Here is a 25,485-nt window from a genome sequence, read left to right on the forward strand (position 1 = left end):
AAGAGGGAAGGCGAGAGGCTGGGCTGAGATTTGAGATTTAGTTTCATCTTCATTCTCTCTGTAAAAACACTGTATTTCTTCATCTTTGTATGCCTTACGGGCAAATTCATAGAAATAGTGAGAGATCAATAAAATAACAGTGGATGTAGGAGTCGCTTGTTGTATCCGAACCACTATAAAAACCCCTCTTGCCAATCTTTTACTTATATTTTCTGCAAAATATATAATCTCAGCTCAATATTCAAATCTCATGGATCCATCACGTGTGTCTCCTGAGTCAGCTCAGCGTTTCCCACGTGCGAGTCGTTGGCGTCCGAAATCAAGCGTCAACACTTTAAAAGTACTTAATTCCCTCTTTTCCATCAGTATTTGCGTTTGGTTGCAGAGACTAGTCCAAACTATACCATACATATAGACGTAGTTATCAATAACGACCCAAAAGAGATTGCCTATTAATTTGTATCCCACTAAATTTTATATCCAAATCCCACCTATCTTATATAAAACATGACTTGTATACATAAAGTGCAGTTTAGGAGGTGTTTGTCTAAGTTTATACGCTGGTCAAACTTTTTTATAAACTCTAAAATTAAGCTGACCTGTTTGTTTATAATTTTTTTGAGCTTATAAGTTGAGTTTATAAGCAAAAAAAAAAAAAAAATATAAGCACTCTGCTTATAAACTAGTTTGACCAAGTATATTATCATATTATCTTTGTTTAATTTTAAAATTCTATAGTATACCCTTGTTTAATGTAGTACATTTTTTAGTCATTTTATAATAAAATATACTTATAAGTCATATTTTACCAAATACGTCAATTACTTATTAGTCACTTATAAATATTATAACCAAACACATAATTGGTTAAAATTTCAAATGTTTATAAGCTAAAATTAGCTTATAAGTACTTGTTGCTTATAAGTTAATTTTCATAAGCCCAGATAACACCTTCTTTGACAGAATGTTAGAAGCCAAAAGAAAATAAAAATTGAAAAACTAATAGTAAGATACAAAAAATATTTAATAGTAATGGTACCATGTGGTAGAGGTGGAAATAATTGTCTATGAGAGAACGTGTAGTCATGGCAATATTGCGTGTTACACAAGAGGGTTAAAGTTTCCTCCTTTCGTCCATTGCTCGTTCTTTTATAGAGAGTGTTCTTTTAACTTGTACTGTNTTTGAGATTTAGTTTCATCTTCATTCTCTCTGTAAAAACACTGTATTTCTTCATCTTTGTATGCCTTACGGGCAAATTCATAGAAATAGTGAGAGATCAATAAAATAACAGTGGATGTAGGAGTCGCTTGTTGCATCCGAACCACTATAAAAACCCCTCTTGCCAATCTTTTACTTATATTTTCTGCAAAATATATAATCTCAGCTCAATATTCAAATCTCATGGATCCATCACGTGTGTCTCCTGAGTCAGCTCAGCGTTTCCCACGTGCGAGTCGTTGGCGTCCGAAATCAAGCGTCAACACTTTAAAAGTACTTAATTCCCTCTTTTCCATCAGTATTTGCGTTTGGTTGCAGAGACTAGTCCAAACTATACCATAAATATAGACGTAGTTATCAATAACGACCCAAAAGAGATTGCCTATTAATTTGTATATCACTAAATTTTATATCCAAATCCCACCTATCTTATATAAAACATGACTTGTATACATAAAGTGCAGTTTAGGAGGTGTTTGTCTAAGTTTATACGCTGGTCAAACTTTTTTATAAACTCTAAAATTAAGCTGACCTGTTTGTTTATAATTTTTTTGAGCTTATAAGTTGAGTTTATAAGCAAAAAAAAAAAAAAAAATATAAGCACTCTGCTTATAAACTAGTTTGACCAAGTATATTATCATATTATCTTTGTTTAATTTTAAAATTCTATAGTATACCCTTGTTTAATGTAGTACATTTTTTAGTCATTTTATAATAAAATATACTTATAAGTCATATTTTACCAAATACGTCAATTACTTATTAGTCACTTATAAATATTATAACCAAACACATAATTGGTTAAAATTTCAAATGTTTATAAGCTAAAATTAGCTTATAAGTACTTGTTGCTTATAAGTTAATTTTCATAAGCCCAGATAACACCTTCTTTGACAGAATGTTAGAAGCCAAAAGAAAATAAAAATTGAAAAACTAATAGTAAGATACAAAAAATATTTAATAGTAATGGTACCATGTGGTAGAGGTGGAAATAATTGTCTATGAGAGAACGTGTAGTCATGGCAATATTGCGTGTTACACAAGAGGGTTAAAGTTTCCTCCTTTCGTCCATTGCTCGTTCTTTTATAGAGAGTGTTCTTTTAACTTGTACTGTTGAAGGTTGCCCCAACTGGACAACAATTTCCTTACTTTGTCATCTGTATAAGAAGGGGCCGGACGCAGCCCAATGAGGGTAGGCCCTCGAATTAAAAAAAAATTTAAAAAAAAAGTTTGAAAAACCCAAACTAGCGCAGAAAAGGCCTAATCTCTAAATACAAACTCACACTTGCTCTTCTCTTCAACTTCAATCTCGAATTCTAAAAGTATTAGCTCTTTTCAACTGTTTCTTGCTTGTTTGGTTGCCGAGAAAATGAGAATAATTTTTCTACTTTTTTTTTTCTTTTGATTGTGTTAGGTTTTTTTTTTTTTTTTTTTTTTTTTCGGTGCTCTGCATCCTTAGTTATTTTTTGTTTAACTTTTGTTCTGTGTCGTTGATAAGAAAATGAGCCAAAGTTTTGTTCATTTTTTTTTTACTGTCATTATCTTTTGTAATTGCTCTGAATCTACAATTTTTTATTTATTAAGTTGTTTGTAGTCCTTAGGTTGATGAGAAAATGAGTCTAAGTTTTGTTCTTTTTTTACAGTCTTTTATTTTGCATTTTGCTCCGAATATTACGGTTTTTATTTTATTTTAATTTATAAGGTGTTTATTATTAGGTTGATGAGAGAATGAGGTAAACTTTGTTGTTGTTTTTTAACCTCTTTTGTTTAGTAATATTGCTCTGAATTCTAATTTTTGTTTATTTAAGCATATTTTTTGTAGTCTATTTGACTGAGGAGTAAATGAGGCAAGTTTTGTTAAATTTTGTACTTGGTGTTTTGTGATTTTCTGTGCATTCCAAGGTTTGTTTTATTCAATGTTTATGGTTTGTTTGGTTGATAAGAAACGAGCTAAGTTTGTAGCTTTATTTATTATTTTTTGAATGTGTAAGTTATTAGTGATTTAGACTGCGGTTAAGATACTTTCTATTCAACTGGTTGTGGTGGGGTGGTTGATGAGAATGTAAAACATATTCATATTCCATATTCATTTACAATACAATCAATCTCAGTTTAAAAACTCCATGGAATATATGCGGAAATAAATGACAAACCTCCAGCCATAGCAATTACTTCTTTAATTTCTTGCTCCTTTATGAATTACAGGATCTTCCACTTGACTGCAATTTGGGTGATGGTTTGGGAATCAAAAAAGCATCGAATGGGGACCTGTGAACTTCTCTCTCTATATGCAGTGTGTCTTCCATCAAGACAACTGCCCAAGAGACACAACCGTATGACCACATCAACAGGGACCAAAAGCAATTAAGGAGAAGTGCAGGACCATATTGTAAAAGTCTAACATTCTCACTTGGTCCAAACTTGTATAATATAATCCAAAACACAAGAGATGTATATGCGGTATGTTCAATTAGAAAGAGGAAAAAGTACATGAATCATAGCGGTAAGTCCCTTTTAAACAAATTACCTCTATGTATTACAATGCAATTTTACTCTTTCTAAATAAACGCTTAAATGTGGAATACCACTTTATGAACAAACCCAAATGTTTATTCTAGGTCCTCTAGAATGTTGTTTGTCTCCAACCAAAATGTATACAACTTAAAAGAGAAAACAAACTAAAGTACAAAGTTTCAGACAATGAAAGTATTACCTCTCATAGTGACAAAGCGGGACATAGTCCCATTTGGACAACATGATCCTTGAACGTCTTTGGTGGCATGCCTTTCGTTAGAGGATCAGCAATCATCTGCTCAGTATGTATGTGTTCAATGAGCACTTCTTTGGCTTAACGTGCTCCCTTATTGCTAAGTACTTAATGTCGATGTGTTTACTTCGACTCCACTCTTATTATTCTTAGCAAAGAATACAGCAGCTGAATTGTCACAATATAACTTATTGGCCTAGAGATAGACTCAACAACTCCAAGCCCAGAAATGAACTTTCTAACCAAATACCTGTGTAGTTGCCTCAAAACAGGAAACAAAACAGCCTCCATGGTAGAAGTGGCAACTAAAGATTGTTGGCACTTCTACAAGATATAGCACCGGCGAGCATAAAAACATATCCGGATGTTGATTTTCGAGAATCAACGCATCCAGCGAAGTTGAGTTCGAATATCCGACGACTTCTAAAAGTCGGAACGTTTATAAGTAAGCATGAAACCTTTAGTCCTTGAAGAACCTCATGACCTTCTTTGCAGCTCTCCAATGATCCAAACCTGGATTACTTTGATATCTTCCTAACATGCTAACTGCAAAAGCGATGTCAGGTCTAGTACAGACTTGAGCCTACATTAGGCTTCCAACAGCTGAGCATAAGGAATAGTTTTCATTTGTTCCTTTCAATCTCAAGTGTAGGACATTGGTTCAGATTGAACCTGTCACACCTTAACAATGGGTGCAACACTGGGTGAACAATCTTTCATCTAAATCTCTCAAGAATTTTATTAATATAGGCTTCTGAGATAGTCCCAAAACATGTCGAGGCCTATCCCTATGAATCTTAATGCCAATGACATAAGACGCCTCACCCATATCTTTCATACTAAAATGTTGAGAGAGAAATTGTTTCACCTCATGTAGCAAACCCAAATCATTGGTTGCAAGGAGAATATCATCTACATATAACACAAGAAAGATGATTTTACTCCCACTGACCTTGTGGTATATACACTGATCCATGACATTCTCTACAAACCAAATGAAGAGATAACAGTGTGAAATCTTAATACCACTGTCGGGAGGCTTGTTTAAGTCCATAAAGGACTCTTAAGCTTGCAAAACAATGCTCACCATCACTGAAATGAAACCATCAGGCTGTTTCATAAAACCTCTTCCTCCAAATCTCCATTGAGAAAAGCTGTTTAACATCCATTTGATGTAAATCTAAATTGAAATGGGCAACTAATGCCATTATGATACGAAAGGAATCCTTTTTAGAAACTGGAGAAAACGTTTCTTTGTAATCTATTCCTTCCTTTTGTGTGAACCCCTGGCAACAAGTCTAGCCTTGTATCTCTCAATGTTGCTAATGAATCCTTTTGGTTTTAAATACCCATTTACAACCAATAGGTTTCTTTCCAGTAGGCAAGTCAACAAGGTCCAAACGTATTATCCGCCATAGAATTCATCTCGTCAATCATGGCATTATACCACAACTCAGATTACTACTGTTCATAGCTTGTAAAAACGTGTCTGGATCATCCTCAATACCTATGTATAGTCAGACCTTGCATACACTTCATAATCAGTAGGAATTGCTGATTTCTTTGTTCTAGTAGATCTCCTAATGTTGTATCAGCAGTCTCTTGAGACTGTTGCACAACTGGTTGTTCCACTTGTATTGGAGGTTGGTCAAAATGATCTTCTAAAAAAACCGCATCAGAATGTGGATTTTGATTGAGTGATTCCTCATTATTCACCCTGTTTGGATGAACAACCAATCTTTTACTTGATTAGGAGCATTGTCTGAAACATCAATTTTCTCAGAGACTGAGTCTCTGAGTTGATCACTCCCACTAACCACATCATTTCAAGAAATTTGGCATTTCTTGATTCAACAATTCTAATGGAATGGTTAGGACAATAAAACTTATATCCCTTGGATTTTTCTGCATATCCAATAAAATATGCACTAATAGCCTAGGATCTAACTTCCGTTCTGTGGATTATAAACTCTAACCTCAACTGGGCAACCCTAGATGCGTAAATGACTTAAACTTGGTTTCCAACCTTTCCATAATTCGAATGGAGTTTTGGGAACGCCTTAGTGGAACTCGGTTTAATATATACGCTGCAGGTTTCAGAGCTTCAATCCACAAAGAATGAGGAAGTTTGGAGTTACTCAGCATACTCCGCACCATATCCATTAATGTTCTATTTCTCGTTCTGCTACACCATTCTGAGATGGTGTGCCAGGCAAGGTGTACTGAGCCACAATACCTTGTCTTGAAGAAATTTAGCAAATGGACCAAGTGTGTCCTATACCAGTGTATCTACCATAATATTCACCATCTATCAGATCTCACGATCTTAATTTGTTTTCCACATGTGTTTCTACTTCTGCTTATATATTTGAAAGCATCCAACGCTTCATCCTTGTGATAAAGCATTAGAGATACATATATCGTGAGTAATCATCAATAAAGGTGATGAATATTTCTGACCACTAGAGCTCATGTCAGGGCAACAAATATCTGTGTGTATGATTTCTAAATAAAAGTTCAGAACTCTTCTTGGCACCCTTCGGATTGTTAGTTGCTTCTCTAAGCAGTCTACAAGTATCAAAGTCAGTAAAGTCAAGAGTTTCAAGAACTCCAGCATTTACCAACCTTTTAATCTATCAATGGAGATGTGTCCTAATCTCCTATGCCACAAAAAGGAAGAGTTTTCATACATAATAGTACGTTTCATACCAGTGTTAGCATGTGAAGTCATAGACTATAAGGAACAGTATCACTTAAATGAATAATAAACAAACCATCAACCAAAATACCATTTCCAACATAGATGAGTTCTTAAATAATTAAAAGAACTACCATAAAAGTTGAAAGAGTATCCACAGGTACAAGTTTAGAAACTGAAATTATTCCTAGAAAAACTAGGAATATAAAAGGTTCGTTCTAAATCCAAAACATAATTTACTTAAATAAGTCTAAAAGTTCCAACAGCTTCAACACCGTGAAGGCATCCTATTTCTGAATAGATGCTGCATTCACTCCCAATGGCTTTCTTTGATCAGAAAACCCTGTATGGTATTAGAAAGGATGTAGAACCAGAATAATCCACCAATCATTATGTGAAACACAAATCTATTAGATTCATACACACAAGAGATAAGAGGTTACCTTCTTATCAAGCCAGGCTTTTTCTTAAGACAATCCTTCTTCATGTGTCCGTCTTTTACAGAAGAAAAACTGATATGTCCTTATTACCTTGCTCATAACCTCATGCAGCTTGCCTTTTCCCTTCCACTTCTTATTCTTATTTGAAGCGTACTTGACATTTCTGTCACCAGATGTGCTGTTTCATTCATTCCTGAAGCAGTCTCTCCTCCTCTGAACACACATGGTCAAAAGCTCATTGATTGATCATTTATCCTTCTGTGTGTTATAAGATATCTTGAAAGGAGTATAATGAGACGAGAGAGAGTTCAGGACATAATGCACCAGGAAACATCATAATCACCATCTCAAGGGATTTCAACTGAGCAGCTATGTCCTCATTTTCATAATATGCTCACGGACTCCTTTAATACCAGTCAACTTCATGGATGTCAATCTACTCATTAGGACGCTTCTAATGCTTTCTGATGTTTCAAACTGTGCATGAATTGCCTCCATAAGATCCTTGACATTTTACACTCCGTATCGACCACGGATACTACTCGTAATGTGAGATTTGATGAACATCATGCTTAAACGGTTAGATCGCTCCCACCGTTCATACAAAGCAATCTCAGCTTGAGAGTAGTATCTGTAGGGTTGGTGGCTCTTCCTTACGAAGAGCATAGTCAAGATCTATGCACACCTAAATGAAGGAGGACAGCCTCTCTCCAGGATTGTAGTTATCACCATTTAAATAGGAACCTTTTCTCAACCATCATCAAAGTTTGATCAACTGTAGGTAATTCAATAGACATGCTTACTAAATAAATTATGAGGCACAAACCATCAATAAAAATTATAAGTTTACCAATGTAAAACAAATATAAATCATAAATGAATCGATATATCATAAAATCTCCCTGTGGGTAAAGACATTACATTTATGATTCATTATCCTTTAATGATGAAACTAGAAATTATTAATATTTCATAATGCCTGTGGGCTAATTAAGAAATAAGAATAATTTTTATTTCATCCTAATAATCATAAAAATATAACATTCCCTGTGGGTAAAAGATTATACTAATATGATAACTACAACCGATGTTATTAACCTTAATATGATCACAACTAATATTTCTTAATGCATATTTATCATAATTTAGATGCTGCGGCTACTCTAAATTAATCAAAAATATATACGATCATAAAACATCAAATAATTTATAACATGAATTGTATAATATAACACAAATCAATGCAAGAATAATACTATTATTGCATAACAAAGAATATATAACATAAAAACCATCATACAAGCTGTCACTGACTTCCACGCCCACCGGGACCAGAGGACGCGCCCCCACGCGCCGCCAGAAGGCAGCACACTTTCTCACGCGCCCCCACGCGCCCCCACAGTCTCCTCACGGCCTGCACGCGCTTACACGGCCACCAACCTAAACCTTCACGCGCTGACGCAAGCCAAGTCCGCACGCGCCTCACGCGCCGGGTCTTGACCAGGGTGGGTTGACCGTTTGACCGGGTCGGTTGAACGGTTTGACCCGTTGACCGGTCCGTTGACCAGTCTGACCCGTTACCGGTCCGTTGACCGGTCTGACGTTGACCGGGTCGGGTTGCCTGACGGGTTTGGGCTGAGTGACTGGGTTGTTTGACTCGGTTTGACTTGACTTTGACGGGTCGTTTTGACCCGTTTTCCTATTGGGTCGGTTCTTCTGACCGGTTTTCTGCAACATTTACCCGCATTTTTCCAGATTTTCAACAGCCCGTTTCCGGCCATTTTTCCGGCGTTTTCGAGGGAAACTCAAATGTGGACTTATAACATATATCAGTGACATCCCAAATGACAATTTCGTCCTAAATAGATGCCATAAATGGCTTCCGAAAACACCCAAACAATAACTACCAACCAAAACTTTAAAACTAGCATAACTTTGCATCCAGAACTCCGTTTTTGACAAATAATATACCGTGGAAAGCTTTTTCAACAAGGATTCCAATGACATCAAAATCGAAAACAAATTCTATTTATAATAAAAGTTATGCTTGATTTACAGTACGGGTTTTAATGGAAAAATCCTAATTTTATGCAATATTTTTCAGATTTGCAACAAATAACTTATGCTAGGCAGAGATTCATATAAGCTCTGATACCAAATGTAAAACATATTCATATTCCAAATTCTTTACACTACAATCAATGCTAAGTTTGTAAAAACTCCATGGAATATATGCGGAAATAAATGACAAACCTCCAGCCATAGCAATTACTTCTTTAATCTTCTTGCTCCTTTATGAATTACAGGATCTTCCACTTGACTGCAATTTTGGGTGATGGTTTGGGAATCAAAAATGCATCGAATGGGGACCTGTGAACTTCTCTCTCTTATATGCAGTTGTCTTTCCATCAAAGACAACTGCCCAAGAGACACAACCGTATGACCACATCAACAGGGACCAAAATGCAATTAAGGAGAAGTGCAGGACCATATTGTAAAAGTCTAACATGAGAAATGTGGCATAATTTTATTGAATTTTTTCAGTTTCTTCGTGTTTAAGGAGGATTACTACTAATTTTGGATGCTTTTAGTGCTAATAATTTCTTGTTTTGATGTTAATATTTTATAGTGTTTATTTTGTGGCTTTCAAGCTGAGAGTCGTGAAATTAAATTACTCAATACTTTTGAATTTCCTTGAAACGGAAATGAATCAGTGGCGATCCAATGAATGACGAGTGGGGACCGTAATTTTTAAAAACTTTCAGATACATTTATTTAAATTTCGCCCCTATAGAACTATTAGATTTTGGGAACGGGATGACCCCAATAGTAAGTTTGGATTTTGTTTTTGTAGACCCCATTTTTAATCCTAATATATATATTTTATATTTTTTGTGATTTTTATTTTTATACAAGGGAATCTGTTAGTTTTTAAAAGTTTTATTAGGAGTGAAAATAAAAGGAATAAGAATTGTTGGGTTTACACGTAATTGAGGGGAGAAATTTGGGTATTTTTACAATAGAAAACTGATGTGATGGGGTCATGGTGAGAATAAGAGAATTTTTGGACAGTTTCATAATTCAAAGAAATTGTTTTATAAATAAGACTGTTCGTCCAAAATGAAGAAGAAGAGAGAAAAACCCATAAAGAAGAAGCAAAAGAAAAGGAAAAAGAGAAGAGAGGGAAGAATGGGTTTGGCTAGTTTTATCCATGTGACTTTTCTACACTTGAGTTGATGGTACTTGAGAACTAGGCTAAGACTTATGTTATTGACATGCGTTCTTGTAATGAATTTGCTGAGTTACAAGAAATTGGTGATTTGGCTAAGAATTTAATTTGATTTAAATAAGACATTTTGTATATGTTAGTGTATAAGCTTGTGAAAGTTGTATTAGTTTTACCAATTGCGACTGCGATCATTGAAAGGGTTTTACCAATTCCTTCTTAACTTATGTTTTGTTTAGAGGGAGGTTTATTATTGAAGGGGAGTAGTCTTGTTCTTAAATTGTATTTTCAATCTCTTACTTTGAAAAATGTTTTTTCTTTTGTTGTCTAAGAATTGTGCTTTGATCATAAGTGACAAAGGGAGAGATTGTTAGTGTTTTTGTCACATAATAATCTTGTTTTGAGTCTTGCACTATTTTGTCCTTTCTACCATTGTGGGCACACCTGCTAAAGGTGAACACCTTTGCAAATGTGAGCACTTTAGCATGTGTGTGTTCACAATACTTCTAACATATATTTTCCCCTCATGCACTCGTTTTATTTTTTGGACAATATTATTCCTTGCTGATATTCTGTTTTGTTCCTTTACATTTATCCACTTTTTATTTGCTATGTGAGAAAAGGAATATTGTTTTTATCTGTGGTCCCAAATTTCTTCGGTAAAAAGAAAAACACAAAAGTTAATATTTAACTTTTTTGTCCTTCAACTCTTGACGCATTGATCTCTTTATATTTACTCATTTTTTGGCCTTTTTCTTCAAGGGATCTAATCACATTTGTTTTTTTGTCTGAATATTCTCTAAAGTTCTCGTTTTGGTTAAAGTTTCTTACTATGCTTTGGTAGGCTTAGAATTACCATCCTCACTTGTCCTGTGTGAGATCTTTGGATGCTTTTATCATTGTGATGAGAGCTTGTGTGTAAGCTCTTGAGATGAGCTCTCCTTCAATATGATGGTGTTGTGTTCGTGAAGCTTGCTATGAGAACTTGAAGTTTAACCAAAGAAGATAGAGTTATTGTGTAAAAAACAGGGAGTGTTTTACAACTTTGATTATCTTGCTTTGTATTTGAACTCATAAGTATTTCATAGTGAATTTGCTTCCTCTGGATGTGGTCCTATGGATATAGGCTTAATGTCAAACCATGTGAAAATGAGCTTATTCTTTACTTGCTTTGATGTATGTTTTAATTAAGTTTTTCACAACTCATTTATACTAAAAATTGAACAAAGAACCCATTCCGCATAAATTTTAAACACTTGGTAATCCTTTAAAACTTTCAATTAACACTATTGTTGCCCCTTATGAAATAGTAATTATTAGTGTCTGTCTCTACCGAGCTGCAATTAAAGGGAAGCAGCGCGGCTGAAATGTCTTTCACAAGAGGAGGGCAGTGACAATACAACGTTATATTTTATGTATCAGAACCATAATTAAAGAAGCGTTCAAGGGACAAATGTCATTCCAGTAATCTTGTATAACAACCGTGAGACTCCGGGAAGCGTTATTGATGTCAAGCACTACGTAGGTTCTCTCCATGATTGTAATCTATGCGATCACGCCCTGGCAGTGCAACTCATGACCCGGGTGCCCACAATACTCTGGCCTACTCGTTCCCCAAAAAGGATATTTAATATTCTCCAAGTTTGCACAGTGAAATGGGGCGCTGAAGTTTATATATTTCGCATCACTGGCCAATAGTCCCAATACTAATTGCTGTTGAAAATGAATCATGACCAATTAAGTTTTAATTTGAGTTTAACAATGTCGAGTTAATTTAATAAATCTGATACGATGCACCAAATGCACTAATCAGATTTATCGGCAATTAATTTTTGAGAAATGCTAGATGTACAAAGAGTCTTTGTACAAAGTGAAATAGCAACTATAACACCATCAGTTTGTGAAAAGAAAGAGAAGATTTGATGTGAAATTAGTTGTCACACCACTTTACACAAAAACTCTTTGTAAGAGGTTTTGTACATTTAGCATTTCTCTTCATTTTTACTCCAACCACCATTTAATCGACCTGAGTGCTGAGTCCCTCTCGCTAAGATAAAGTGACCCAAGCTTAGGCCTGACGGCGGGCTAACCAAGGCATAACATCCGGAAAATGAGCCCAATTTAAGGACTAATAGGCTTACCCCTCTAACTAGTCCTCATGGACTGAAGTGAACCAGAACCAGAATAAAAAATAATAAGAATAATTTGCGTACATTTACAAAACTCTAAAAATAAATATAATTTCATGGTCATTTTATGTATTTAGTATTATCTACAACCGTAAAAGATGATGTATCAACTAAATAAGTATATAAATTTTCAGTATGATTAAATATTGTCCGCTTGAGGAATAACTTTCATAATTTCCTTATATTGTTAGAGATTCTGAGAATACATAGCCCATAACTCTCTCTAACCAGGGGCCATCTGGGCTTTGTGATGTCCAACTCTCACCTTTTTCATCTTATCTTTCCTATTTTATATTATGTATCTTGAATCTTATTTTTACATCTTTGTGAAAGTTATCGCTAGTAAAAGATACTCAAAGAAGAGCACTCAAGTTTTTACTAGTAAAAGATATACAAAATGATCTCCTAAGAGGAAGATTCAACATAGTCTCCCAAGTTCGAGTCCCCTTGCAGTTAAAAAAATAAGAGGATGATCTAACATGATCTTGTGAGTTCGAGTTCCTACGGTTACTAATAGGGGTAGTCACTAAAATTCTTACTCAATTGGTAGTTCTACAATCTCGGGGGATTAGTTAATATATGCGTAAGCTGGCTCAAACACCACCGATCATAAAAAAAAAAAAAAAAAGATATACTAAATATATGATACAAAATTTTTGGAAGAGTGAAAATATTTATATTAACTCATTAAATAAAAATAAATGATATATCAATTAAAGGATAATACCATATAATGATTTATGTTGCACTGTGTTAACTACTCAAATAGACAAGAGTCTTTTTGTGTGATGCATTACTCATGTTGATGATGTAGGAGAAGAATGTTGAGGTGATCTTGTTGGAGAAGACAAATAAGGTTTTGGTGGAACCTCCAAGTTTTCTAGGCTACCTTCCAATATTTCTACAACTTTGGTCTTCGATGGTCTATCAGATGGATTGGTTTGAATGCACCACAAGCCCACTAATATCATCTTTTTCACAATCTCTTTTTCTTCATCAGTGACAACCCCATGAAGTTCGAGATCCTTTCCAGATTCAACACACTTGTGTATCCAATGTGGAAAATATATTTGACTGGTATGAGACACTCCAACATCAATGTTTTTTCTCCCCCCAATCATTTCGAGAACCATCATTTCGTAACTATAGACATCAGACTTGTGAGAAACTTCTCCGAAATGTTGACAAAATGCTTTCGGTGCAGTATATCCCATAGTTCCTCTAGCAACTAACATTGATATGATACTCTCTTTTGTGTTGGATTGTTTAGCAAGTCCAAAATTAGATATCTTTGGACAAAAGTCTTCATCTAAGAGAATATTGTGAGGTTTTATATCAAAATACACAATCCTTATATTACACCTTCGGTGTAAATACTCTAAACCTCTGGCAATTCCAACTACAATATGAGACATTGTTTCCCATTCCAACTTGCGGTTAACACTTGAAGGTTCGTTATCATATATGAATTTTTCTAGAGATCCATTAGACATAAATTCATATATAAGAGCTCTTTTCTTCTTCTTATAACAAAAACCTAAAAAAGCAAATATATTAACATGAGATGTTCTACTGATGCTAGCGACCTCATTGATAAATTCCTCCCCATTACCTTTAGATTCCTTCAATACCTTCACTGCAACAAGACGACCATCTAATAACATTCCTTTGTAGACATCACCGAAGCCTCCTTGACCAAGTTCATCCCTGAATGATGTTGTCATCTTTTTAACATCATAATAACTGTATCTATGTGGAGTGAGAGAATCGTAATTTCTAACAAAGGCCTGTACGGTTTTATCATTCTCTGTTTTCTTCTTCAAAAATCGTCCTCTACCAACAATGAGAAGAATGCAGAGGATCATTACTACCCCCAGTCCCACCACACATGATGCAACTGTTACGCCAATGACTAAAGGTTTATTTTTCCTTCCAACTGTCAAGAGATCCAGAAATATCAGTGATCTTGAACAGAACACAAGTAAAGTTGTAATTGGAAACATTGACTCAAGACCATCTCGTTTCAATATAAAATATTCTACATTGAAAATGATCATATTCTCATTTGCTGAGAATTGATCTATGCATACATAGTTCACATATTTTGACCAACAAAACGGGAAAGAAGGTGCAGGTGAATTTCATTGTAAGATAGACACAAAGGACATTTAAAACAGTCTTATTAATGATAGATCACCATACAAATGTGCTCTCTATTATAATTAGCTAATTATCAAGTCAAAATGCCACCGGTACCCGACCATAAATATAGTTTGTACCAAAGTAATTGAATCCTTGCTATAATGTATTTTTAAATTTTGATAGTTAGATTAGATTTCATACAACACATTATAATCTACGATAATCTAAATATTTATTGATTATTAATGTTATTTACTCAAACCTGGTAGATAATATGATAAATACAAATTCAATACTAATGAGGTTCCTTAAATATAGTATAGGAGAATATCATATACTATATTCTCCTATACTATATTTCCTTTCTTTCTTCTCTTCTCTTCTTTCCTTTCTTTCTTCTCTCCTTCTCTTCATGGTTGCTTGGCCCTTGCATGGGTTTGGGTCACCGCATGAGGGCCTCGTCGCTGCTGAATTTTGGCCAAATCGCGGCGCCCTGATTTGGATTTGGTGCCTAGAAAAGAGACGGTTGACTGGATTGTTAAGGTGGGTTCTCAAAAATATGAATTTTGTGTTGTTTGGGCTTTGATGTGGATGATTAATATTTGTGGTTTCTCCAAAAATGGTTCTTCCTTTGAAACATTATATTACCTCATTTTAATGTGATTGATGGTTTCATTGAGATGAAATTATGGGTATGTGCCAGGGATTTGTCACGCTTTTGACTGATATTGATATTTGGGTCAATGTTGATAGTGTTTTGTTCCTATTCTAGCTTTTGTGATTGGCAATTTCGCATTGATGTCAAGAGTAACAGTGATTTTATGAGAAGGAGAGAAGAAAGGAAGGAAGGAGGGGAGAAGAAAAAAAAGAAAGGAAGAAGAAGAATAAGAAGAGAAGAAATAGAGGAAGGTGACGGGAAAGCAATGAAGGTTAGAAGAGAGAAACTGAAAGAAATTTGAGATGGGGACGGTGCTTGTAGAGAAATTTGAGACGTGGAGGTTTATTTGAAATTTTTATTTTCATTTCGGATTTGATGTAGTTCAAATGACTATTTTACCCTTCAACGGCCATATTAAATGATTTTTGTCAGTTTAAGGGTGGAAAATGGAATTTATAAAATCAAGGGTGCGAACTTGCATGCACGAAACCTTGGGTGGGAAAATGTCGTTTACTCTATGAAATAATAATCATTGGTGTCTGCAATTAAAGGGAAGCAGCGCGACCGGAATGTCTTTCACAAGAGGAGGGCAGTGATAATACAGCGTAAAATTTTATGTATCGGAAGTATAATTAAAGAAGCGTTTGAGGGACAAATGTCATTCCACTAATCTTATATAACAACTGTGAGACTCCGGGAAGCGTTATTGACGTCAAGCACTACGTAGGTTCTCCCCATGATTGTAATCTCTGCGATCACGCCTTGGCAGTCCAACTCATAACCCAGCAGGTGCCCACAATACTCTGGCCTACTCGTTCCCCAGAAAGGATATTCAATATTCTCCAAGTTTGCACAGTGAAACGGGGCGCTGAAGTTTACATATTTCTCATCACTGGCCAATACTAATTGTTGGTGAAAATGAATCATGACAAATTAAGTTTTAAATTTTAATTTGAGTTTGACAAAGTCGAGTGAAGTGTTTTCAAAGTACGCTTAAATACTAATCGGATTATGTGAACCAATTTGATACAAATGCAGCGGTAGTTACATTTCTAGAAACAAGCCTTTCAAAGTTATTAATGCTGAAACTCTCCATTACATACTTATATGAATTATATAATTTGTAATAAGTAACTTATACTCCAATAAATGTAATATTTGGATACAATATTTATACAAATTTCTTTAAACTAAGTGATGTTAAAATATATTTTGTGATTGTAAGATTCAATCCAACAGCATCAATCAAGAATAAAACCCAATATCTTTAAATAAAATGAGTATAAAAGTAAAGCACGCAGACTAGTCTTCTATAAAACTAATTATTAAATACTTCTATTAATTAGTTAAAAATAATAATTTTATTTGAAGTGGTTTCATGTATAACTATATATTTAACTGATTTTAATTTTATTTAAATAATTAAATGATTAATTGTATATTGTCATTCTATTTCATTGTTACACTAAACACAAAGTTATATTTACAAAATTAAAATCCCAAGTAATGTGCATATTTTTGGGTGAACACCATATTGATTAAAGGAAAATAACACATTTAACTTATTATCCTGTAATCATGTGATTATATGTTGGAAGCTTTTTTTTTTTTTTTTTTTTTTTTTTTTTCAAATATCTTAATATTCCTCTAATAAAAAAATTTAATAAATCTGATACCATGCACCAATTGCACTAATTGGATTTATAGGCAATTAATTTTTACTCCAACCACCATTCCCTCTCGTTAAGATAATGTGACCCAAGCTTAGGCTGATTGTGGGCTAATCAAGGCATAGCCATCCAGAAAACGAGCCCAATTGATTCAAGGACTAATGAACTCACCCCTCTAACTAGTCCTTATAGATGGACTGAAGTGAACCTGGACCTGAACAAAAAATAATTTGCCCCAACCCAGGCTGCCCCGATTTGATACCACATCTACAAAATTCTAAAAATAAATATAATTTCATGGTCATTTTAAGTATTTAGTATTATCTACAACGGTAAAAGATGATGTATAAACTAAGTAAGTACATAAATTTTCAAAATGATTAGATATTGTCCGCTTGAGGAGTAACTTTCATAATTTCCTTATATTGTTTTAGATTATGAGAATACATGGCCCATAACTCTCTCTAACCATGGGCCATCTGGGCTTTGTGATGTCCAACTCACAGGTTTTTCATCTTGTCTTTTCTATTTTATGTTATGTATATTGATTCGTGTTGTTACAACTTACATCTTTGTGAAAGTTATCACTAGTAAAAGATATTCAAAGAAAAGCACTCAAGTCATCACCGGTAAAAGATAAGCAAAATGGTCTCCCAATAAAAGAATCTAACATGGTCTCATAAGTTCAAATTCTCTTGAGGATAAAAGAACAATAATAGAATCTAACATGATCTTACGAGTTCAAGTCCTCACGGTTGCTAATACGGGTGGTCATTAGAATTCTTACTCAGTCGGTAATTCAACAGTCAATCTCAAGGGATTAGTTGAAGTATGCGGAAACTGGCTCAAACACCACCAATCATCAAGAAAAAAAAAAAAAAAAAAAAANGCCAACGTTAACCAACCTAGCCCTTTGCTATTGATCCCAATGAGCACAAAAGGAAGAATGGCTAGATAGTAAATAATGCTAGCATTTTAGTGCTTAAAATATAACCTTATATATCAAGGGTTTTGATTTGGAGAGTATCCATCCTTATTTCATTGTCATCGTAAAATATTAAACCCCTGACTGGCGGGAGGGTGCGCTGTCGATCGTGCTGATCCATCCACCAAATCTTTTATATTTTGCAGGAGATTTTTACGATAATCATGATGGCGTCGCCAAGTTGTTGAAGTTGTGAGATCTCATAGAGTACTCCTTTATCAATTTAGAGAAGAAAGAATCTTCTCTTTCTAGTAGTTTTTTTGGTGTGTCATATTCTGCAATCCTTCCTGCTCACAAAATAAAATAAAATAAAATAATATATCATACCAAATCCAAAATAATAATAATAAAAAGATAGATGTGATATTTTACCATCACTAAGGACCAACACAAGATCGCTATCAATAACGGTGTGGATTCTGTGAGCAATTGTAACAACTGTGCGATTTTTGAATTCTTGAGTAATGATCTTTTGTATGATCCCATCAGTTGCAGAATCCACCGATGCTGTTGCTTCATCCAGTACCAGAATGCTGCTTTTCTTCAGCAAGGTCCTTCCAAGACACAATAACTGCCTTTGCCCCACACTCCAATTTTCACCATTTTCAACCACTGTAACGGAACTCTCACAGTAAGTCAATGCAATTGAATTTTGATTATATCGATTATAATTGAAATTGATAAACCTCACCTGTGCTATCCAACTTCTCTTCCTTTGCACGCACTATATCACCAAGTTGACATTTATCTAGAGCCTGAAGCATGAATTATATGATGTCAGATGAAATATTTTTTAATTAATTCTAACTTTTTATGATTAATTTTACCTCCCAGACTTGTTTGTCAGAATATTGAAGCAGTGGATCAAGATTTCCTCTAACAGTTCCCTCAAAGAGTGTTGGGTCTTGTGGAATGATGCTAAGTCTTGATCTTAAATCATGAAGCCCTATCTTGGAAATGTCCACATCATCAATTATAATGCTTCCCTCTCTAGGTTCAATAATCCTGAATATGGCTTGTATGAGGGTTGATTTTCCACTCCCTGTCCTTCCCACAACACCGACTTTCTTCCTTCCTGGAAATGTGCATGATATGTTTTTCAACACTGATGGCAGATGTTCAGCATAACGGATCTGCAACCACATGAGATTTGATTTTTTTAATCTATTAATTTTAAAATTCTTAGGATTACTAGGGACTCTCTCCTTGCTTATACTAATATAGGCTTACTTGCAAATTTTGGAAGCAAATTGATCCAACTTCTGGCCAGTTATTCGGAGGTCTGCACTCTTCAATTACAAGGGGAGCTTCACTTTTTATGTTTGAGTACTGAAGTATTCTTTCTACTGAGATCATTTTGTTTTCCGCATTGCATATGTTCCATATAATGGAAGCTTGCAGAACATTCAAATTTATTCCATATGTTACTGCTAACCCTGCAATGCCTGTTATTCAAGAATCATATTCTCATTACTCCTTATGACTATTCTTGTAAAAACAATATATATATATATAAATATAGTGTTCAATAATGTCTAAAAAGTTAATGTGATACTCACTTGGATTAATTATTCCTTCAGGGAGAGTTACCAGCAAAACCAATGAGAAGGCAAACACAAAATTTGACAGTAAATTTAGTCTGAAAGAAAGCCATTCCATAGCTGAGACATTGTGAAACAATGGCCTTGAGAAGTTGTCAATCAGACTCAGATTTAAATTTGTGAACCGGTCTTCTTGATCAAAAGCATGAATTGTTGCTGCTCCTGATAGTGACTCTGCAAAGTGGTGGAGGATTGGAGCTCTTTGTATCTCTGACAAGCGGGCCAGTTCTCTGGCTGTTGGTATGTAATATTGCTGAAGCAATAACACATAAGAATCAAAGGAATTAAACTATTACTTTTGAGCTTATGAGAGAATATGGTTTCTAAATTCTTAAGCAACCACCTATTGGTAGATCAATGTTAAAGCTGAGTTTGTCTCTTACTTGGTACCATATGCAGATAGCAGTTACCGGAATGAAGACCACAAACACTTCCCATGCTACCTGTGACATCACTGCAATGGTCCCTAGAATCTGTATTATTGAGAAAGCACACCAACCTAATCTGGTTGCCAGTTCCAAGTCTAGTACACTTTGATCTGAAGATGCCTGCAAATGAAATAACTTGAATACATTGTTGCTCCGAATCATTGATTGCTATGCCTAAGAATTGCATTTTAAGGGACAGTCCTGTATGAATAGATAATTTTATCTGTTACTGACCCGGTTTAAGATTCTTCCGGTTGGAGTTGAATCAAAAAATGCCATTGGAGCTCGGAGTATGCTATGCAGCATGTCAGTGAATAGTTTTTGGGCAGTTCGAAGTCCTGTTATTGCTACTAGCATGGCTCGTAACAGCACGCAAAGTGAACTTCCAACAGCAAGTAATGCATATACAAGTAAAACTACATTCATTCCTATTTCTGGTTGGGTGTCGATTGTAGGTGGAGAAGACCATGCCATCCAATAGTTACTAGCTACCTGTAATACTTGGAATGATGACTGAGCCAAGATTATGGTTGGAACTAGTGCTCCTCCTTTCACAGAAGTTAAATAAGACCAATAAACTTCTTTTCCAATGCTTCCTTTCTCTCTCTCTTCTTCTTGCACCAGTTTTCCTCCCTTTTCTTTTATCTCTTCTGTAGATTCTGGTTCATGCTCAACTTGTGCATTTGAACTACTGGAATCAGTTTCAGGTGTTGGTTCTTGAGGTGTTCTGCTTGAATTCTCAACTGTCATAATTGACTCTAGAGCTTGGCTATGAGCCCCAACTAAAACTTCAAACCCTATATTTTGTTTCAGAAGTTCTTCAAATCTACCTGCTTGTGCAATTCTTCCGTTCTCCATCACCTGTTAAGATTTATAGAAGTTGTGGTAACTTGTCCCTATATAATTAATTGTTTGGAAATACACTATTTTTCTTGTTTTCAATTGCTTAAACGGATCCATTTTGTTCTGTTCAAATGACAGAAAAGTGAACAGATCTTTTACAGGAACATGCTTACCAGAATGAGGTCTGCTGCTGGAAGAAACTCAACTTGGTGGGTAACATAAAGTACGGTCTTGTCTTTAAGAAGTCCCATCAAGCACTCCTACAAAGAGTAATTAAGCAATCAATGTATTAAGTAGTTGTGGTTTTTCTAAGTAGTGGAGTGAATGAGATATATTTCTACTAACATCTACTCTTACTATGGACCTCACCTTAAAGAGTTGGGAGCCTGTATGAGCATCTACAGCACTGAAAGGGTCATCGAGTAGATATATATCTGCATCCTGATAAACTGCTCGGGCAATTTGTATCCTCTGTTTCTGTCCTCCGCTCATATTTATCCCTCTTTCTCCAATCTCGGTAAGGTCACCACAGGAGAACAGCTCAAAATCCTTTGTCAAGGCACATGCTTTAACCGTCCTGTCATACTTGCAACTGTCCCATTGATTCCCAAAAAGAATATTTTCCCTGATATTTCCTGTCAGTATCCATGGTGACTGAGGAACATAAGCCTTTGTACCACTGATCTTGACTGTCCCTGCCAGCTTCTGTATTTCCCCGATAATGCATGAAAGCAGGCTAGACTTGCCTGAACCTACCGTCCCACAAATTGCCACCTTCATCCCTTTGCTTACTTTCAACTGTATTCCATCGAGAGTTGGGCTGCTTAACTCAGAAGTCCAGCTAAATTTACCATTCTCAATATCAACTTCGTAATCCGATTCCTCTTTTCGGACATAGTCAATAGCATCCTGCTGAATTTCATCTTCCTGGAGGAAAGAAGCGATCCGATCTGCTGAAACTTTGGCCTGTGCAATCACTGACAGTAGATCAGGTAAACTAAATATAGGATCTTGTAACATTCGGAAGGTGGCCAGTGCGGATAAGACTCTCCCAGCTGTAAGTTCAATTCCCATTAGAATACATGTCCCAAAAGTCAGCACAGAGATGAATGTGGGTGCTCCCCAGAAAATGAAAGCTGAAGTTGCTGCTAATCTTAGTGACTTCCATAGCCAGTTGCACTCGACTTTCCTCAAACTTTCAAGTTTGTGGAGGTACTGATCATCCCATGCTTGAAGTTTTAGCGTCTTCATATTTCTCAAAACTTCTGAAGTGGCTTTCATCCTATTATCCTTAGCATCCATGATCATTGATTGGTATCTCTTCTGATTCTTTGTAATAGGTATGTTGCAAGACATGACTGTTGCAGTTGCTGTCAATGCAGCCAAGGATCCCAAACCTATATTTGTATGCAGAATGTAGATGGCTAAGGATATCTGCACGGGAAACATCCATATAGTATTTACGTACCACATAAAGTCTGTAATTCTTTGGACATCTACACTCATATAATTGATAATCTCTCCACTGGTGCGACTTTGGCGGGATTGGCTTGACAAATGCAGCCCCTTTTTGTATATCTCAGATATCAAAGCTGCTCTTAGGCGAATGCCTAACTGGCGGGCTCCAAAGATCCATTGCCTCTGTGCTATTGTCTCAACCATCTTGGCACCTAAAAAGGTGAGAGCAAGCAAGTACCCACTCTGTAAGCTCTGGTTTTTCCTATTGCTGAGGAAATTTACGAAGTTGTCAATAAGGTATGGGCCAACATACGATGCTCCAGCACTTGTCACAGCAAAAAGTGCATTAATTGCTGCTTTCTTTCTAATAAACAAAAACATTGCCTTGTAGAGAGATGGGTTTGTGCTTTCCTTTTCCTGTTTAACATGTTTTAAGTTCTGTTCAAATGTGTAAGATAGAAATCCAGCAGAGTCCTTGATATCAACATCTGGGATTTCATCCTGTTCAAGAGGTTTTTTTATTCCAACAGCAAATAATGGGTTGAGCCAGGAGAAGGTAATCAGTTGGAGAAGAGTCGCTTTTGCATATTGAGATTCCCTTTTGTATTGTGAATGTCTAGAATCTTTTCCATTGAGAAGCGGCTCAGTTATGTCACCAGAGACATTATAAACTAAGCCTGTCTTCCCTCGGATTGATATACCAAAAAGGAAGGTGGATGCAAGGAGGCCAATGAGATCCATATAATCTTGTATTCCGAATTTACTTGTGTTTATAATTCTGAAATAGGTATCAAGAGCTGTGCAGATAACGCACAACAAAAAGCTGCAAAACCACCATGCTCTCAGAAGACAAGGAAACTTGGCATACTTAGTATGAGGAATCTTGTATACTACAAGCAATGTACTCGCCCATGAAACCACTTGCATAATCTCTGAAGAAAAAGCTCGAACAGGAGAGCTGCAGAGTGTCTCACTACCATTTAGCATATTCAGTAACATCATGAAATGAGTGCCAAATAGTAAAGCGGAGCAAACCATGGTGGCTTTGTAAGAGATGCTAAACTTTACATTAATGTTGGACTTCTCTGCAACTTGATCTCTCAACTCTGTTCCATGTCTGCTTATTAGACTGATAATTCTTCGTACAAATTGAAAAAGTAAGAGTCCAAGGAACCCAAGTTGCACAACTATGAAGATATGCTCCCTCAAACAGGGTGATTTTAGTAGCCGCCATGCTTTGTTGGACTGGAGAAGCTTAAATTCTGTCACACGTTACAAGCAGGTTAAAGATATCTTTGGGAGAGACATACTAATTTCTTTTTCCAATGCAGTTACATTCCTATTGATATTACTAGTAAAATATTTACTGTTTTAACTGCAGCTGGGTTTTAAAGTAGGCTATGAATGTGAAATTGCTATATGGTTGTACAATGATAGGATTAATAGTAGATTTGATCAGTGATAGATATATTGGACATGAACTATCGTGAATATGATTTTGTCAATTATACTACAAAAGAAGCTTGTTTTTATGATAAGCAAATTTTATTGCACCAGTTTATTAACGCAAGGACATTGTGACTACTAATGTGGCATTTTGTGTTTGACAGGAATGTTTTTTTTTTTTTTTTAAACAAATTAAGATAAGTTGTGGACTATTCTAGAGAGGGTTACCACCATATTTTGAGTATGTTTCATCGTCACTGTCCTGGACTCCGGCACAACTAAACATTTAAACCACATGATATCAGTGAGTACTTTTTATATAGTTCTTCATTTCTCTCTTGCTTATCGGGTTTGCATTTTTTTTTAATTATTTAAAATTCAGTTTGCAACTATTTTTATTTCAATTGGCATCTAAGAAATTTAATATATACTGAAACAGATTTCTTTTCCACTTTCTCCTACTCTCCTCGGAAGATCCCTCTAGATTTCAGGTTGAGATTAAACAACTCTGTTTTCTGGATTTGGACTAAGAAAAAAAAGAAATTGTTTCTTAATTAGAAGTTGGAACTAGTAAATAACCACTAGCTAAAAACACTAATATTTAATCTATGCAAAAATGTAAAAGTTCTTTATGACTAATCGAGCAAGTGGTTTGTAAAGGTGCTAATTCACCAGTAGCATAATGTGCATCAATGTTTATACAAGATAACAGAGTGAACTAAGCGTTGCACTTGTAGTATAAAAGAAATAAGAAAATGACTTTAAGGGACATTCTGGGGGCAAACTAAGCAACTGAAGAGGAGAATTTTGAAGAAAGTTGCTTAGGAATAAAGAAAATGGGGTTGAATTAGAATATAGCGAAAAAAGTTTTACGTTAATAAAATTTGCTTGAAGTTGGCTATAGAAGATAGAGAGACAAGTAAATATTAGATTTTGAATGAAGTGGCATCAATTTTCTTCACTAATCACTATCTGGAACTCTAACTGCACTTAATTGCGTAAACAATTATTTGTGATAAGGTGTTCTTATATATACACATAAGATATGGTGTATTAAATTAGAATTGATTCATAAGTTTGTTTGCGCAAGTAAGTATAATCATAGAATAGAATAGAATAGGAAGAGGTTAGAGGTAGCTTACTGGAAGCAAAGTTTGAAGGGAACATATCCATCTGCCAACTTCAACTTCAACTTCAACTTCAACTTCAACTTGAACAACAACAACAACAACAGCAGTAGGCTAAACAAGTGTTATATATTGGGGGAAGTTAATATTATAGGAAAGTTTGAAGTTTGGAATGGCAGGTTTTTGCATGTTTCAAGAGGTCATATTCATGTATTGATGAATGGGACCATGAGGATGAAGTGAGAGAGGGAGAGGGAGAGGGAGAGGGAGATGTAAAATAAGACTCGGAGAGCACAAGAACTAAAAAACAATAAATTAAGAATATGTGATTTGTTAAGAAGGGTAGTTTGGCAGGTAGCGTAAATGTGAAAATGTAATCTAGGTAAGGGTGCGGCGTTGATGATGGTGGACGTAGCAAAGTGAGTGACGGCTCTTAAAAGAACAAAGTAATGCATTCCTGATTGGACCCAACTCTCACACTAGGCGCTGGAAATAGCTAGGTTGTAGGATCATAATTTCTAGGTAAGAATTCAATTCTGTTTTTATATATATAGACAGACATCCAAACAACTTCAAATCATAACATAT

The 25,485-nt window shown here is 35.3% G+C and overlaps 2 protein-coding genes across 2 annotated transcripts; both read right to left on the reverse strand.

The window, feature by feature from the left end:
• Nucleotides 1–13,336: 13,336 nt before the first annotated feature.
• On the reverse strand, nucleotides 13,337–14,596 carry LOC116135942 (PR5-like receptor kinase). Its single transcript, XM_031421653.1, has one exon. The coding sequence runs from the start codon at nucleotides 14,594–14,596 to the stop codon at nucleotides 13,337–13,339; it is 1,260 nt and encodes a 419-aa protein (XP_031277513.1).
• Nucleotides 14,597–18,047: 3,451 nt separating this feature from the next.
• Nucleotides 18,048–25,161, reverse strand: LOC116135927 (putative ABC transporter C family member 15). Its single transcript, XM_031421637.1, has 11 exons — nucleotides 24,913–25,161; nucleotides 21,236–23,586; nucleotides 21,040–21,126; nucleotides 20,258–20,884; nucleotides 19,979–20,143; nucleotides 19,554–19,848; nucleotides 19,225–19,439; nucleotides 18,822–19,127; nucleotides 18,686–18,749; nucleotides 18,367–18,606; nucleotides 18,048–18,281 (listed from the first exon to the last, which is right to left on the reverse strand). Exons 1-11 carry the CDS (start codon nucleotides 24,941–24,943, stop codon nucleotides 18,157–18,159), a joined length of 4,506 nt encoding a protein of 1,501 aa, XP_031277497.1. The 5' UTR covers nucleotides 24,944–25,161; the 3' UTR covers nucleotides 18,048–18,156.
• Nucleotides 25,162–25,485: the final 324 nt, after the last annotated feature.

Source organism: Pistacia vera, unplaced genomic scaffold (assembly GCF_008641045.1).
Source record: "Pistacia vera cultivar Batoury unplaced genomic scaffold, PisVer_v2 Contig306, whole genome shotgun sequence".
NCBI lineage: Eukaryota > Viridiplantae > Streptophyta > Magnoliopsida > Sapindales > Anacardiaceae > Pistacia > Pistacia vera.

Coding starts and splice junctions, on each gene's coding strand:
- LOC116135942 (XM_031421653.1), bottom strand. CDS start 14,596: ATGATCATTTTCAATGTAGAATATTTTATATTGAAACGAGATGGTCTT.
- LOC116135927 (XM_031421637.1), bottom strand. CDS start 24,943: ATGGATATGTTCCCTTCAAACTTTGCTTCCA. Junction 23,587..24,912: donor CCCTTCAAACTTTGCTTCCA/GTAAGCTACCTC, acceptor AACGTGTGACAG/AATTTAAGCTTCTCCAGTCC. Junction 20,885..21,039: donor CAGCAGCAGACCTCATTCTG/GTAAGCATGTTC, acceptor AAATCTTAACAG/GTGATGGAGAACGGAAGAAT.